The sequence below is a fragment of the Silurus aristotelis genome (genome assembly GCF_946808225.1).
Source record: "Silurus aristotelis genome assembly, chromosome: 4".
Taxonomy (NCBI): domain Eukaryota; kingdom Metazoa; phylum Chordata; class Actinopteri; order Siluriformes; family Siluridae; genus Silurus; species Silurus aristotelis.
Genome location: NC_139577.1, coordinates 10807057 through 10822140, shown reverse-complemented (window position 1 = coordinate 10822140; position 15084 = coordinate 10807057). Strand labels below are relative to the sequence as shown.

Below are 15084 nucleotides of genomic sequence, written 5' to 3'. Positions count from 1 at the left end.
TACCATGGCTGAACAGTTGTAATAATCTTTATGAGTAGGTTTCCAGGGCTTCAGGCACCTCCAGCAAAATCCATGGTTACATTTGGCACAGGTCATACTACCAAAACAAACACATGCTGCATGTCCTATCTTACACAGACAGACTACTGACAGTTATAAAATTTTAATAGGAGTATCTTTACCATTGTTTGTAAATATAATTATTTATCCAGTGGCACATCAATAATGTGGCAGCAGCACAATGCATTAAAATCATGTAGATGAAGTTGAAGTATACAGTTCAAATAAAACAGCTGAATTCACATTGAATAAACAATAAACACACTGCTGATGTAAGAGATCAGTCATGAAATAGTCATTAGGGTTTGAGTTGACAGGAAGACTAGAGTGACTCAAATAACTACTCTTGTCAACCATGCAAAGCAGAAAATTGAACTTTAAGGTAGATGCACAATGGACATAGTTTCAGTAAAACTCAGCAGTTAAAAAACAAAACAAAAAAATATTGCTTAAACCCCCCCAAAAAGTTTAGCTGTTTTGCATAAAATAGATGTGGAGGATATAGTTCAATCCTACTTTAGGTTAGGATTAAACTACTTTAACTCCATCAGCCAGAGTTATAATTAGTAAACAGACACTGCAGTGGTTATGTGAGGAAAGTTAAAGTATTTTTCAGAAAAAGGAAGAAAAAAGAAAAAGAAAAACAGACACGCATTAAGGAAATTGCCTCTTGTATGCAGTCTGAAGGATAACGATGGTTACATCTATGTGCTATTCGAAGAGGAGACGATGTTTCTCCATGAGAATGATAATGAAAGAAATTGACCCTGAAGGAGTTAAACAACGGCATGTTCAACGCTTTATTCTCGTTGTGCTTTGACTTTATTCGCGCAATCTTAGATTCGAGTTTTTTAAGGTGGCACTAAAACGCCGTCGTTAGTGAGCCTGTGTATGCCTAAATTTAAATGACTGGCTGACAAGAGTGGAAGCTGATGCTGCGTCCTGTTGTAGCCTCCCCACCTCAGTATGCGGTATTCTGAAATGCTTTTCTGTGTAGCCTTTCAGTTTAAGTTTAGTTCAAACAATTCTGCTCTGTAACCTTATATCAACAAACCTCTAAATCACAGGGTTTTTTTTCCCAATAACTAATATTTAAAACCAATCTATTAAGAATCAACAACCATGCCACAGAGAAAATCAGATCATGGAATCTTCTCATCTTAATCTGCTAGATTTGATTCACTCTGCTGCTGCAACACTATTACTTGATTACAGAAAGTACAACATCTGAGGCAGCCATATACTGGTTGTGTCTCATTTATTTGCAAAACTTGATTGCTTTATTTGTTTATGACTAATGATATATGATTAATCTGTATGGCATGAATTTGTATAATTAGCAACAAATAATTTAATTGTTGCTTAAACTAAATCCTCTCTCCATTAGTTTATATGACATTCAGATATACAACACATTCTTGCAATGATTATAGTGCTGAGCTGTTCGGCTCAACTATAGTCCACTTCAGCCAATAGTGCACTCAAACGACTTTTGTGTAATTACTGAGTTACTCTGCCTAACTGCATAAGCTACATTTAAAGTATTATCAATGTAAGTACAGAAGCATTAAGAAGTGAAGTAAATGTTACATTTCTTTTACATTGTGGTCATACACTTAATATATATTTATGTATGTATATACTCACTGAAGACATCCTTCATTTTTCTCAATTTGTGCCTGGCAGCTTGGGCAACGCTTCGAGATGAGTTTGGCCAAATGCTTACTTTGAGCCTCCATGCTCATGCCCTCATAGTAGCCACCATCATCCATCCACTGGGACATGTGACTGCAGCTGGCTGGATAGTGAGCCTGGTGATTGTACAAATGTATATAAATATACTGTAAATAGTGCACGAATGAATCCTTGGAATATCCTGTATGTCAATTGGTGACATAACTTAAGTAGAGGGTTCCGTTATCCGCATACTTTTTATTTTCTTCAATGTTTATTAATATAATTAACATTTATATTTATTTTATGTAACACATTTTCATACTGTACTGTTTTTTGTAATAAAGTTCAGTATTATTTTACATGGAGTGTTTTTTTTTTTTTTTTTTTTTAAATCAAATATCCATTTTAAAAATCGGATAATCGGTTATCAGCAAGTAAGACCTAGCTAGCAGTAAATCCAACCTAGCTATCGATAAAATCCACTTTCAGTCGACCTCTAAACTTCAGCTTACACAAAGAACTATTGTGAAATTGCACACATTCTTACCTCAGGGAAATTGCAGCTGAAGCAGGAAGACCAGCAGCACTTGGAGCAGGTGCCCATGCTGCCGATGTTCTCCTTGCACAGGATCTGATCACAGCCCTGAGGGTTGGTGCACCAGGTCAGGTTGGAGCAGCACTCCACATAACCCCGCAAGAGTGCATTCTCATACTGCAAGAAGCAAATGCAACATCCCATTAAGATTTCTTAACAAAACTGTAAACTAAAAGTAATACATGAAAATCTGGTTTAAGACTGACCATATTCGAAAAATGCTCTGGTTTGAGTATCAAATCAAGTGAAGTTTATTTCTATAGCGCTTTTCACAACAGACATTGTCTCAAAGCAGCTTTACAAAATTGTAAGAGTTAAGGTTACTGGTGTGCATTTATCCCTGATGAGCAGCCATGGCGACTGTGGCAAGGTAAAACTCCCTTAGATGTTATGAGGAAGAAACCTTGAGAGAAACCAGACTCAAAAGGGGGAACCCATCCTCATTTGGGTGACAAAGAATGTGATAAATGTTTTTTTGTATAAATCTTTAAATGATACAGAACACTGAAGAAAAAGAACTAACATGAGCACTGGAATGTAAGATTATGAGTAATGTTCTTTCTACAGTCATTTGTGGTTATAAAACTAGGAGCTACTGAGCAAATAACTGTAAAATGCAGATGAAATTGAGACCTTTGCAATGGTATCCTTGTCGGTCAGAATGCTGTAGAAGAACTTAGAAGTGGGTTGAGCAGGACAGTCTGTGATGGGACAGTCGCAGTTCATCACCAGGTTCTGTTCAATCCGGGCAGTCAGGTACTCCTGCCAGCAAGACTGGGTGAGATACGGAAATCAGTCAGAACTTAAATACATATTACTTCAACTAAAAATCAGATTAAAATATATCAAGTCACACATGCCCTATGGTGAATTCAAGCCATGCCACATTTGGTACCTTGTCTGTCCTCCTTCCTTTTTAAATGCAATATACTAAAGTAGACATTTTCATATTCTGGTGCTTATTAGACCCACATCTATAATCTGGACTTCATCATTTAAAGCAAAGATCAGCTCACACCTGCAGGCATGATAATTACCCTGCAGCAGTAGTGCCTGCAGCTGAGCATCATGGGTTCAGAGTCACTGTCCCCAAACTGAGACACAAAGCAGACAGGGCAGAAACTCATAGGCGTAGGGGGAGGCTGAGGGTTGCGGATCTTGAGGCCGGCAGCCAGCACCAGTGTCTCCGGATCGTCTGTATAGCGCTGGATCAACATGTCGATGTTCCACTTGCAGTGCATGAGCAGATGCTCAGCCGGTTCCTCTTCCAAGGTGAGCGTGTCAGCCAACTGCTGGATTGTGCGTTGCATCAGATGCCTCACCTCCTCCTGGGTCATGGTGCGACCCATGGAGAAGAGCACGGTCTCCAATGCCCCATCCTCCACCCGCTGAGGGGCCATAACAGGGCCTCCCAGGCTGCAGGAGAAGACATACACAAAGCAAGTCACAACATGTATTAAGGGGTACAGATCTCCCCATAAAAGTCTACAGCATACCCATCTTAATACATTTATACTAGTCTCAACAGTAATGATTTCAAAAGAGAATTATTTTGATCAATTATAATTAAATAAAAAAGAATAAAAAAGCAACAAACATGGACATTGAGTATTAGGTTTTATTTTTAAGAATTTGATAAAAAAACATTATATGAGATGCCGGCTTCTAAACACCTCCATGTATAAATCTGGTGGTTGGTTTATGCACCAGAAACAAAAGATTTATTGCATAGTTTTACCTACAGAAGTCCAGAAAGCCCATGTGCTCTTTATTTATTTATTCTTTTTGTGATCTCAGAATAACAGAAGCTCTTTTCTTGAGATTATATCTCGTCAAAATGCTGCAACTGACTTAAAAAAAAAAAACATACATCAGGGAACACCAGACAAAACACAGACAACCACAAACAAAACAGAACCTATGGCCTTGGGGTTATAAGGCCATAATTCTAGAACGGTCACCTTGTTTCTGCCAAGATATGGTTATAAGAAAAGTATGTATAACCAATAATGCATTTCAACATGGGGTGTGGCAAGTACTTCTGGTTGTCTTTTTAGTTGCAGTTTAGTAAACTCTCAATTAAGCATTAAAAAAAATATTTAGATTGACAACCACAAAACAACAAATAAATAATCTGACAGTAAGCATGTCCGCACATTTTTCAACTAGTTCCTCTATTTATAACAGATCTTATCAAATAAATGCAAGGCACTTTTGGCTTTATTCTGGTTATAAAAAAAAAAGAAAAGAAAAAAAAAAAAGTCTGTGTTTGGTGACTTCAACAAAACCATTTTATCAAATTTTAAAACAAACATTCCCCATCTAGCAAAAGAGGAGCGGATTTCATTTCAGTGGCACTGAGCAGAAAATGGAGCTTTCCTTAATCAAGGAAAGCCACTAATACATGAAGATAATAAAGAGTACAACGCCAATTCCAAAAATAGTGAAGAAGCTGTATAAAATGTATATAAAACCAGAATGCATTTGCAAATCTCACAGTATTTATTTTATTCACAGTAGAAAACAGAAAACATATCAAATGTTTAAACTGAGGAAATGTATCGTTTTAAGGACAAAATAAGGTAATTTATAATTTAATGGAAGCTACATGTTCAAGAGTTATGACAGCCATGTTTGCCATGGTGTAGCTTTTAAGAATCGTCCGTATATATGTCTGGGACCTCACAAGACCGGCCGCTGGAGTTTTATAAGAGGAACGTTGTCCCATTTGTGATTAATACAGGATTCTAACCGATCATATTTTCCTTTTCATGATGTACCAAATGTTTTCAAAAGGTAAAAGGTGTGAACTGCAAGCAGGCCACTTTACTCTACTATTCTACTATGAATCCATGCTGATGCAATAAATCCAGTATGAGCTGAAATATGCAAGGCCTTCCCTGAATAAAGAAGTCATCTGAATAGAAGCATATGTTGCCCTAAAACCTGCATATACATTTTAGCACTGATGGTGCTTTTCAACAAGTTAACCATTCCATAGGCACTAATGAACCCATTAGCATACGCTTTTGAACTGAGCGCTGATAAGCCAGACAGTCCCTCTCCTCTTTAGTCTGTATGAAGTTGTGTCTATGGTTTCTAAAAAAAATTTTAAAATTCTAATCAACTAACCACCGAACCAGGGATCTATGTTCATATACAGTCATTTCTTGAGGTGTTAACCCATGCAGTGATTATTATATTAGGGCTTGAAGACTACAGGCATCCATCCAATTGTTGATTTTTGCCCTTGTCCCTTTCATTCAGAGGTTTCTTCAGATTCTCAGAAGTTTTCATGATATAATGTACTATATGTAAAAGTATTCCCAATCCTATGTTTCAGAACAGTTTCTGAAATTCTAACAATTAATCTAAAGGTTTTTTTTTTGCATTGGTAAACCTCTGCCCATCTTTATTTCTGAGAGCCACTCTAAGATAGTCTTTTTAATCCACAATCATGTTACTGATCTGATGTTTTTATTATTGCAAAATGTTTCTTCAGTTGTTACATTTCCAGGTTCCTGTTCCCCTCGTCCCAAATTTTTTTTAGATGTTTTATGGCATCAAATTTATCCTATTTAGGTTTTTTTTAAATGGTACATTTCCTCAGCTAAAACATATGATGTGATCTCTATGTTCAATTCGAAGTAAAATGTGTTTATGAGATTTGCAAATCATTGCATGCTGTTTATATTTGCATTTTAAACAGTGTCCCAACTTTTTTTTAATTTGTGTTGTACGCAATAAATATTCATCAAGAAGCAAATTATGCCCTCTTTCATGGAAACACACAGAAGAAACAGGGAAGCGAAAGGTATGACCTGGAAAGACTGCCCATTGAGAAGAACCTTTCCTCTCTTAAGACTGAAAAATGACAAACCAGCCCTAAAACAAAAAGAATATGCTCTCATTGGGCAGAGCAGGTATCACCCCAGTCATTGCTTGTCTTCACCCTCCCCATGCTCAAGTGGGTCATCAGCACACCTTGTGTCAGCTTTGGTGCTGCTCGTGCTCTTGTTCAGATCCAGCTTGCTGAAGAAGTGAGCCTGGCTCTTCTGGGGAGTGGACGGATCTTCGACCAGAAATTCCACGATGTGGGGGTTATCTTCATTACGGCGGATGTAGCCCTTGTTGATGATGTGCATGATGCAGGAAAGTACATCCGTGGTGCTGCAGCTAAAGCGCACAGTGGTGGAAGGACGAACAACTTCCTGCTTTTGACAAGTGTCCAACACCTGTAGCATAAAAAAACACAATCAGAACACCTTGATAAGTACAAGCTGTTCTCTTAGCAATTAGTTCTGCAACACTGCATTCAAAGTAAGAGATTAGCATGTACACTGTTTAGTTATGAATTAGAGAACCTCAAAGCTAATAGTTCTAGTGAATCAGACTTGACCTTAAACACCAAGTTGTCTATATGCATCTCCTTCTCGTTCTTCATGATCTGAACAATGAGGCAGTACATATGATTCCGTTTCCTCTCCAGAGTGAGGGCTGCATCTTCATCCACATTCAGGTAGGTCTGTTTTGGCAGTAGGTATTGATACCTTTGCTTCTCTGAACTCTGTGTCAAGGATGTTATATTCAACCTGAGAACCCCTAAAGAATTACAGGAAAATTAGTTTAAAATATATATAAGTAATTTCCAATTTGAAAGAAATCCTAAGGCTAAAGGATCAGAACACATTTTATGTTTTAATAAGAATATATTTGATAAGATTATATATGAGCAAGCCATACTGCCGCATGCTCACCCTTCTGAGGATCTTGAAGACCTTCATGAATCAGGATGCCCTTCTCTGATGTCAAAGGTGTGAGAGCATGGACCAGTACAGTTGGGGAAAGACCAGTGGTCTGCTGCAGGGCCTCCACGCTTACTTCCTGAGGAAGAGAAAATCACCAAGAGGGTAGAAAACAAGAGAGTGAGACAGAAAGCATATTAAGAGACAGTTAAGACAGTTAATTGTCTTTAAATAAAAAAATATATAAATCAGACCAGTTACTCTGAATTATTACCTCTTGGTAATTGAACTGAAGCAGGATGTACATCTGCAATGTGGAGACGTATAGTGTGCAGGAGCCATAAGACAGTTCTGCATGGCCAAGCCAGGTCCACTGCAACCGTCGTGGCTTACTGTTGCTAAGCTGATACATGCACTGACCTATAGATAAATACACAGTTATAGCTGACCAACAGACTGTCAATGAATGAGGATTTTGGCTTTATTCTAAATTTGTTTTGATGAAATTAAATTAAATTCATAAAATTTTTTTTTTATCACTTTATAGTGTTCTCATGCAATCACAGGTTATCCAATCAATGTCAGACTTTTTTTTTTTTTTTATCTGGCCTAGTTCTGCAATAGTAATTTAATAGCAGTTTTCTTTTTTTTTTTTACATTTGTTTTTAATATAATAATCTAATGACAAACTTCTAAATGAATTAATATATATAAATAAATAAATACATAAATAAGAATAATTGCCTTTAAAACAATTGTGCCTAAGCAAAATTACTAAACGAAAACTATTGTGGTGAACATATCATGTACGTGGAAACTAACTGTTGGAATAGAAGTCAGTAAACTCGTCCAGGTAGTTGCAGAGCTTCTTAGGGAAATATTTCCTGGGATTCTCCATGTAGCAGGGAGCAGAGACAGCCCAACAACGTGGAGATAAAACCAGCACCTTCACCTCACACTCTTCTTCCGGCTCAGACATCTGATCCTCCATCATCTGATCAACACATAGTCCAAAAAATCTCAAACACGCATGTAGTCACTGATAAAATCCCACTATTGACTCCTTTTTAATACAAGGAAAAGCCAAGCGCTTACACATCCTCCAGAACATCTCATGAATTTACAAACCTGATTCTTACTGTACTTTTATCAGAATAGGAAATTTTCCTCTCACCTCCTCCTCCATATCTTGCAGACTCTTGTCCAGTTGCTGCAGTCGGTAGAGGTGAAATTCCTGCTGCAGTTCATCGGACTCACTCAGGTTGCTCAACATCTGCTGAGGGAAACGCTCAGGAAAACAAGTTCCAATCTGCTCAATCACTGCACTCTCCAGCCACACCTTCCCCTGGCTCAGCAGACGATCACCCAGGTAGTACCTACAAAAACATTTATTCAAGTCTTTTTACTATTATTAATAATTTAAAAAAGATTTGACTTTCAAAAGGTTCTCACAATTTTAACAATTTTAACTCAATCCTCCGGACAGAACTGGTGAAACTGTCACACATGTAGGCCTCGTTTTTCTTTAGGATTTGTGATGTCTGCTCAAATACTTAAAACCTTAGATGGAACTCTGCAGGTAAATACAACAAGATCAGTGTCCTGCTGGAAGACACTCCTTGCCAAGGCCTGGTTTTCATCCTACTCAACTAGATTTAGGTCAATTGAATGATTTGGAGAACAGTGCTGAAAATTGAGGCCCACACAGAAGTTACACCAGTTCTGTGTGTCTGAGACTTGCACCCATTGTGTGTTACCCCTCTCTAATGTAACCCCATAAAGCGTCCCTGTTAAGCCAAAAACAAACAGTACTTCTGTTAGACATGCATCCAAGTACAACCCCTTTAGAACGCTAGAACCATTATTTAAAAAAATAATAATAAAAAATAAAAAATTCGCATATAGTGTAAATTCATAAACACATTACAAAAATCCTCTCACACCTGTAGAAGTGCTCGAATGTGTTGGCCAACTCTAATCCTGAGAGGAAGAGCATGGGCTCCAGGAACTGTTGCAGCTTGTTTAGAGTCTCCACATTCCCAGTATCCACACCACTCTCCTGGATCATGTGGTCTATGTACTGAGCAAACCGTTCACTCACCTGGTGAGTACAAAAAGAAAATCATGGCTTTGATTAGCTTTTAACACAAAAAAAATTATGGATGTGCATCTTCATAACTGAGGCCGTTGCGATTGGCATTCCAATGCATAGCCAATGATATAATACATTAAAGATACATGTGAAGCAGCTACAATACGATTCCACCCTGTTGCGATGCAGTGCGATCAGATTTAAATTCGATTTAAAGCAAAAAAAATATGATGCTCTGCAATTCAATATGGCACAGATAGTTCACTTTTCTTTCTTTAGTTCAGAAAGACAGCAAATCATCAATGTACTTAAGTGCCTTCTGACTTCTAACTCATGGCAATTTCACAAACAGGCCTTTGTAGTGCAAAAAAACAGATGAATTAAAACCAGAGGTTCTTTTTCTGTTCTGTCTCCAGGAAAATGCAGCTCTACCTCTGCCATGTTAATCTGTATTCTAAGTGACTCTCAGGACACGCATCGGTCTCTGTAGTGTTGTGATGTGCCATATTCATGTGGCAGCAGTAGTGCTGAGAGAACACTCTTGAGTAACAGCGGGGGGAAAAAATCAATCTACATATAAAATATTAGTCACCAATTATTGGTCACCTTCGAAATAATAAAAGTATAGCGCTAAAGCTAATAATATAGAAATAGATTTTTACTGATGCAAATCTGTTAAAATTGACGCATCGTAAAACAAATGTCCACCACGATAAAGAGCTTTAAGGCAAACATTTCTTATGAACTTTTACTCACACCCAACGGGACTTTCTGGCAAAAGCACAAAAGGTTTGCGGAGAGGTGAGACTCACATGCATAGCAGTAAGGATGGAGAGCTGCAACAATGCTGCAGAAAACCCATGGCGCAGTGCCAACACAAAGGCTGTTTGCTGGCCAAAGAGCTCCTCCATGGCATTCTTCAGGCGCAAGTACATATTCTTGTAGCGCTCCACAAAGTCGGGGAGATTGTACGTTGAATCCAGAAATTTCTTCACCTGTAAAAGCACATACAGGAAATTGAATAAAATATGCATCTTTGTCATGTTAAAGTAAATGCAGCAATTAGTACTTTTAGAAACTTGATCATATAAAATAAGTCAAATGACCTGTCGTTGTACGACACTCTGCCAGCAAAGTGCAATTCCAGCAATGCTGCTCGTATTCTTCACTTTGGGCTTAGCAGCAGATGAAGAGGAGGAAGAGGATGCTCCAGATGCTTCCTTGTTCTTTCCTTCTTTACCATCTGAATTGCAGAAAAAGAAACATTTCGAGCTTTGCATCAGAATTTAGCACAAGTGACCACAATGACTGATATGGAAGCAAGAAAGCGCAACTGACAATAATAAAGTCTTGCAGAACTGTAAAATGTGTGCAATTTTTTGAACAAAAAATAAAAAAAAAAATGCATAAATGCTGACATGAAATTTTCCGTGCTTTATCACAGAATCGATGGGTAAATGGGATACACTGATAGAAAAACCCAATTACAAACAAAAATGTGCAAAATAAAATGCTGATTATTTTCTAAACTGTTACTTACTCTTTACATCTTTGCTTCTGTTGATACCTTCTGAAAACAAAAAACAAGTTTGAAATTCAGAAGCCTAAGTGCTCTGAAAATATTTCTGATTAACCCAAACAAAAAATGAAAAAATAAACTAAATTAAATGTAAGATCCTACACAACACACTACGGGACACACTATATGGACAAGTGTTTGTGGACACCTGACCATACGATATTACGTGCTTTCTGAGCATTCCATTTTACATTTAGTGCCCAATTTCTATTATAATAACCTCTACTCCTCTGTGGATGAAGATGTTCCACTAGATTTTGGAGTGTGTTTGTGGAGATATGTGCTCATTCAGACACAAGGGTATTAGTAAAGTCAGGTACTGATGTAGGTGAGGTGAGGCGGTCTGGGGTGCAGTCAGTGTTCACATTCATCCCAAAGGTGTTCAATAAGGTTGAGGTCAGAGTTCTACAGCAGGAGATTTTCTTCTCTAACCCATATAAACCATATCTTTATGGATTCTAGCTTTGTGGACTGGGGCATTGTCATGCTGGAACAGTTTTGGGTCTTCTAGTTTGTCAAGGGAAAAAGGTCATGCTACTACATACAAAGACATCTATAAAATTGTGTCTCTCTAACTTTGGTAACATTTAACATATGTGGAATAACAACATATAGCTGTTTTGTCCATATAGTGTTGAATACACAGTGATGTATTAGTATTTATTAAACAGTACTATGCAATCCTGTGCAATTTTGCTTCCAGCACATAAGAAAATAATTTTTTTTTGTCTCTTGTCCGGTCACAATTGCCCGTCTAACAGCTTAAAGGAGCACACTAACACAGGAGAAACACAGCTTCCTCGTTCTTCATAACGTGTTCTTGTGTGAACGCACGACTAGAAGACACTTCCATTTAAAAAATTCATTAAAAGTTCTTGAGATTTTTCAAATTGCTCCACTCACTGGATTTGACAGGTGGTTTAAGTTCTTCTATATCCACTCGGCTTGTGTCCACATGAACCAGTAAGTGGCTGAGGCGACGTACGCGTGAGTTGAAGATGGCAGCTCGGCTCTTATAGCATTTTGAAGATTCTGAATTCTCCAAGTATTCAGTGAGCAACCAGGCCAAAGGGCTCAGAACATGGCTCTCTGTAAAAAAAAAAAAAAAAAAACAACAATTTCAGTACCTACAAATGATACCACAGAATAAAACGACTCAAACCAACACTTTAGAAAGTAATTAGCAGACAGAACTTGACACCAGACACTGTGTCTGAATTATAGCAGCTCACAAAACTGAGTACACCCCTCACATACCATCCAGAAACCATTATAGTGCATTTTCTTAAGGGACAATACTATAGAAATTAAACTTGGATATATTTTACAGTAGTCAATGTACAGTTTAAAAAGCAGTACATATTTACAGTCTGCTAAAATCAACTTAATGCATAAAAAGTTACCCAAGACTAAAATGCTGTTTGAGCTGAATGTGTCACATGATCAAAAATATACTACATTTATAAATATAATATTTCTATTTCTTAAATCTCCATTTTCTTGGTCCACACTACAATGTGAAAACAGCATTTTTTTATTTTTTTTTATATATCCACTTTGGAAACTCATTTTAATTTTAAAAAGTGTCAGGTTTGTGCCTGCTTGCACCTTTCCTGAAAAAAATTAAGTCTAAAGTAAAAATGCACAAGCGTTTCATGCGTTTGGATACTGGATAGTTCAAATAATCTCAGAATAAAATTACATGAAAAATGTAAACCATTGATTATTCTTCACAATATAATTGTACCATCCATAACATATGTCTGAGAATTTTTAGATTAGATTATACACAAGGGCTGTTTACCAGAGACAGTGATGCTCTGTACAATAGGAGTGATTAAAGCCTCCCAGCATGTACGACCAAGAGCCTCTGCAGCCTCAGCATCAGGCAGGAAACGGTCAGCAAACATTTGTTCATGGCGCAGAGCACTGTTCAACCTTACAAGAGAGAGGGGGGAAAGTGTTAATCAGTACCATTCATGTGTTTACATCAACAGCATTGCCTCATCATTTGATAAAATGTGATGTTAAGCCTTACTGTATATGCTTGCACACATTTACTGTCTTCTGATATTACAAATCCCACAAACTGCTTTAAACAATCTAACACTGAATCTTTAAGGCCGCAAATGTTTTTAAAATAACCTGTCCAAAAGATTAATAAAGGAGTCATATCACTTCACTGAGTCACATGGGACTGTAAGAGATGGAGTGATACAGAACAGACACATGCATGTTCCTGTTGTTAATATAAACAGTTATTGGACAATGAATGACTGGAAGAAATGTGTGTGGATAGGTAAGAGCAAATTGGAAATGTTTTGACTCAAACAGAAGAACTTTTTTAAGATGGACAACAGGAGATCAGATGTCAGCAGACTGCCTCACCCCCACAGTCAAACATGGAGGTGGAAGCCTAATGGTTTGGGGATGTTCTAAGCATGAAAAATTGGAAACTTATTTCAATTTAAAGGAATAGTGAACCAACATTTTCTACAACATTTCAACATACAATTCCGTCTGGACTATGGCTAACTGTAAACAACTTTTCCATATAACAAGACCACTCAACACCACTTTTTCTTTCACTCAACACCAGCTACATCACCAAGAAATCCCAGCAGCGTCTCTATTTTCTGAGAAGGCTGAGGAAAGCCCATCTCCCTCCCCCCATCCTGACCACGTTCTACAGAGGGACTTTTGGGAGCATCCTGAGCAGCTGTATCACTGCCTGGTTTGGGATCTGCACCAGTTCGGATCGCAAGACCTTACAGAGGATATTGAGGACAGCTGAGAAGATGATTGGAATCTCTCTCCCCTCTATCACGGACATTTACACCACACGTTGCATCCGCAAAGCCAACAGCATTGTGGACGACCCCACACACCCTTCACACACACTCTTCACTGTCCTACAAATCAGGTAAGAAGTTCGGAAGCATTCGGGCCTCACATTCAGACTGTGCAACAGTTTTTTCCCCTCAAGCCATCAGGATCCTCAACAGAGAACTGAACTGAAACTCACTCCCACACTCTCACTCAATTGTGTATGCTGAACTGCTACAAATCTGAACTCAAACACACACTCATTTCACACATCCATGTCTTTAGCACCACCCATATTATATTTTACTATTACATAACTGTTTTTTTACACATCTATTTCACTGCAGCTATTGCGATTTTGCACAACCTTTTGTGTTTATTTACAAGTACACTCCTGTATCCAGCTCTCTCTTGCACACTGTACTGTATAATACACAGTAGGTTTACTAGTGGCACTACTTGGTATTTTGTGTACTGTATGCACCAGGTTGCACACGATGCACTTTAAATGGCAAAAACAACTTACTTTAGTCCTTAGCTCTGTGTTTTTCTGTTATGTTGTTTTATATTGTTTTATGTTTTTTTTATGTGGCACCAGGGTTTTGGAGAAACGTTGTCTCATTTCACTGTGTACTGTGTCGGCTTATAAGTGGTTGAAATGACAAAAAAAAAAAAAGTTCCTTGACTTTTGATTTTTGAGAAAGCTCTGTAAAGGTTATTTAGAGAGCAAGCTGTCATCTGGCGTGTTTCTATATTTGTTTGGTGAAAGTCAATTGAAATAAAATGCAATGACTTGGTTTGTTGCATATAAAGAACAGAAACGTGACGTGTGTCTCAAGAATATTATAAACGCACTAGGTGTTTCCAAACTTGGCAAGCTCTGACAAGAAATGTTCCCACTTTTCTATTAAAATCTATCAAAACATGTTCTCCCTTTATTCAGCAAGTTACTCGAATGACAAATTTCACATAAATGGAGGGTCTACCAGTTATTTAAAATTTTCCAATTGTCAGCTGTACAATCAGACATAACTTTTTAAAAATGATCTGCTATATTGTTATTCATCCTTCTCAGAATTAAGCAGGGAAATGCTCACTCGTGCTTTTAAAACGTTAATTTACAAAGTTTTAAAAAGGTGGGTTAATATCACATGTGTCTGTTTTATGTTGCTATCTTGGTTAGTGCTCCATTTTGCAAAAGGGATTTTTATTCTTAGTGGAACTCACCTGTATACATAAAAGGATAAATAGAACAAAAACGATCTCTTATAAACAGATTATACTCACTTATTGAAAAGCTGAAGCAGTTGACTGCTGTCCCCTAGGATCTCCTGGCACCATGTGTGAGCCTTGGTTGTGTAGAACAGGTAGGTACGACAGCACAGCTGCTCCTTAAACACCGGCCAGAATGTTGGCTTTGGCCCCAGAATTTCAAAGCCATGTACTCGAGTATCAATTCCACCCTGATGGTAAAATTAACACATACATTCATTCAGCATTATCAACCTAT

The 15084-nt window shown here is 37.7% G+C and overlaps 1 protein-coding gene across 3 annotated transcripts in view; it reads right to left on the bottom strand.

Annotated features, from left to right (window-relative positions):
* Nucleotides 1-15084, bottom strand: part of cul9 (cullin 9) — a 38976-nt gene that overhangs the window by 7226 nt on the left and 16666 nt on the right. For 2 of the 3 annotated variants that reach the window (XM_083539832.1, XM_083539834.1), the window contains exons 19-36: nt 14862-15037; nt 12553-12686; nt 11652-11837; nt 10710-10739; nt 10276-10412; nt 9982-10164; nt 9021-9178; nt 8252-8453; nt 7900-8071; nt 7352-7497; nt 7090-7216; nt 6732-6934; nt 6317-6567; nt 3370-3748; nt 2966-3106; nt 2285-2449; nt 1708-1871; nt 4-97 (exon numbers count right to left, since the gene is read on the bottom strand). In XM_083539832.1, the coding sequence (XP_083395958.1) occupies nt 4-97; nt 1708-1871; nt 2285-2449; nt 2966-3106; nt 3370-3748; nt 6317-6567; nt 6732-6934; nt 7090-7216; nt 7352-7497; nt 7900-8071; nt 8252-8453; nt 9021-9178; nt 9982-10164; nt 10276-10412; nt 10710-10739; nt 11652-11837; nt 12553-12686; nt 14862-15037 (3048 nt within the window). The remainder of the gene's footprint in view (nt 1-3; nt 98-1707; nt 1872-2284; nt 2450-2965; nt 3107-3369; nt 3749-6316; nt 6568-6731; nt 6935-7089; nt 7217-7351; nt 7498-7899; nt 8072-8251; nt 8454-9020; nt 9179-9981; nt 10165-10275; nt 10413-10709; nt 10740-11651; nt 11838-12552; nt 12687-14861; nt 15038-15084) is intronic. The other variant, XM_083539833.1, reaches the window with a different exon arrangement.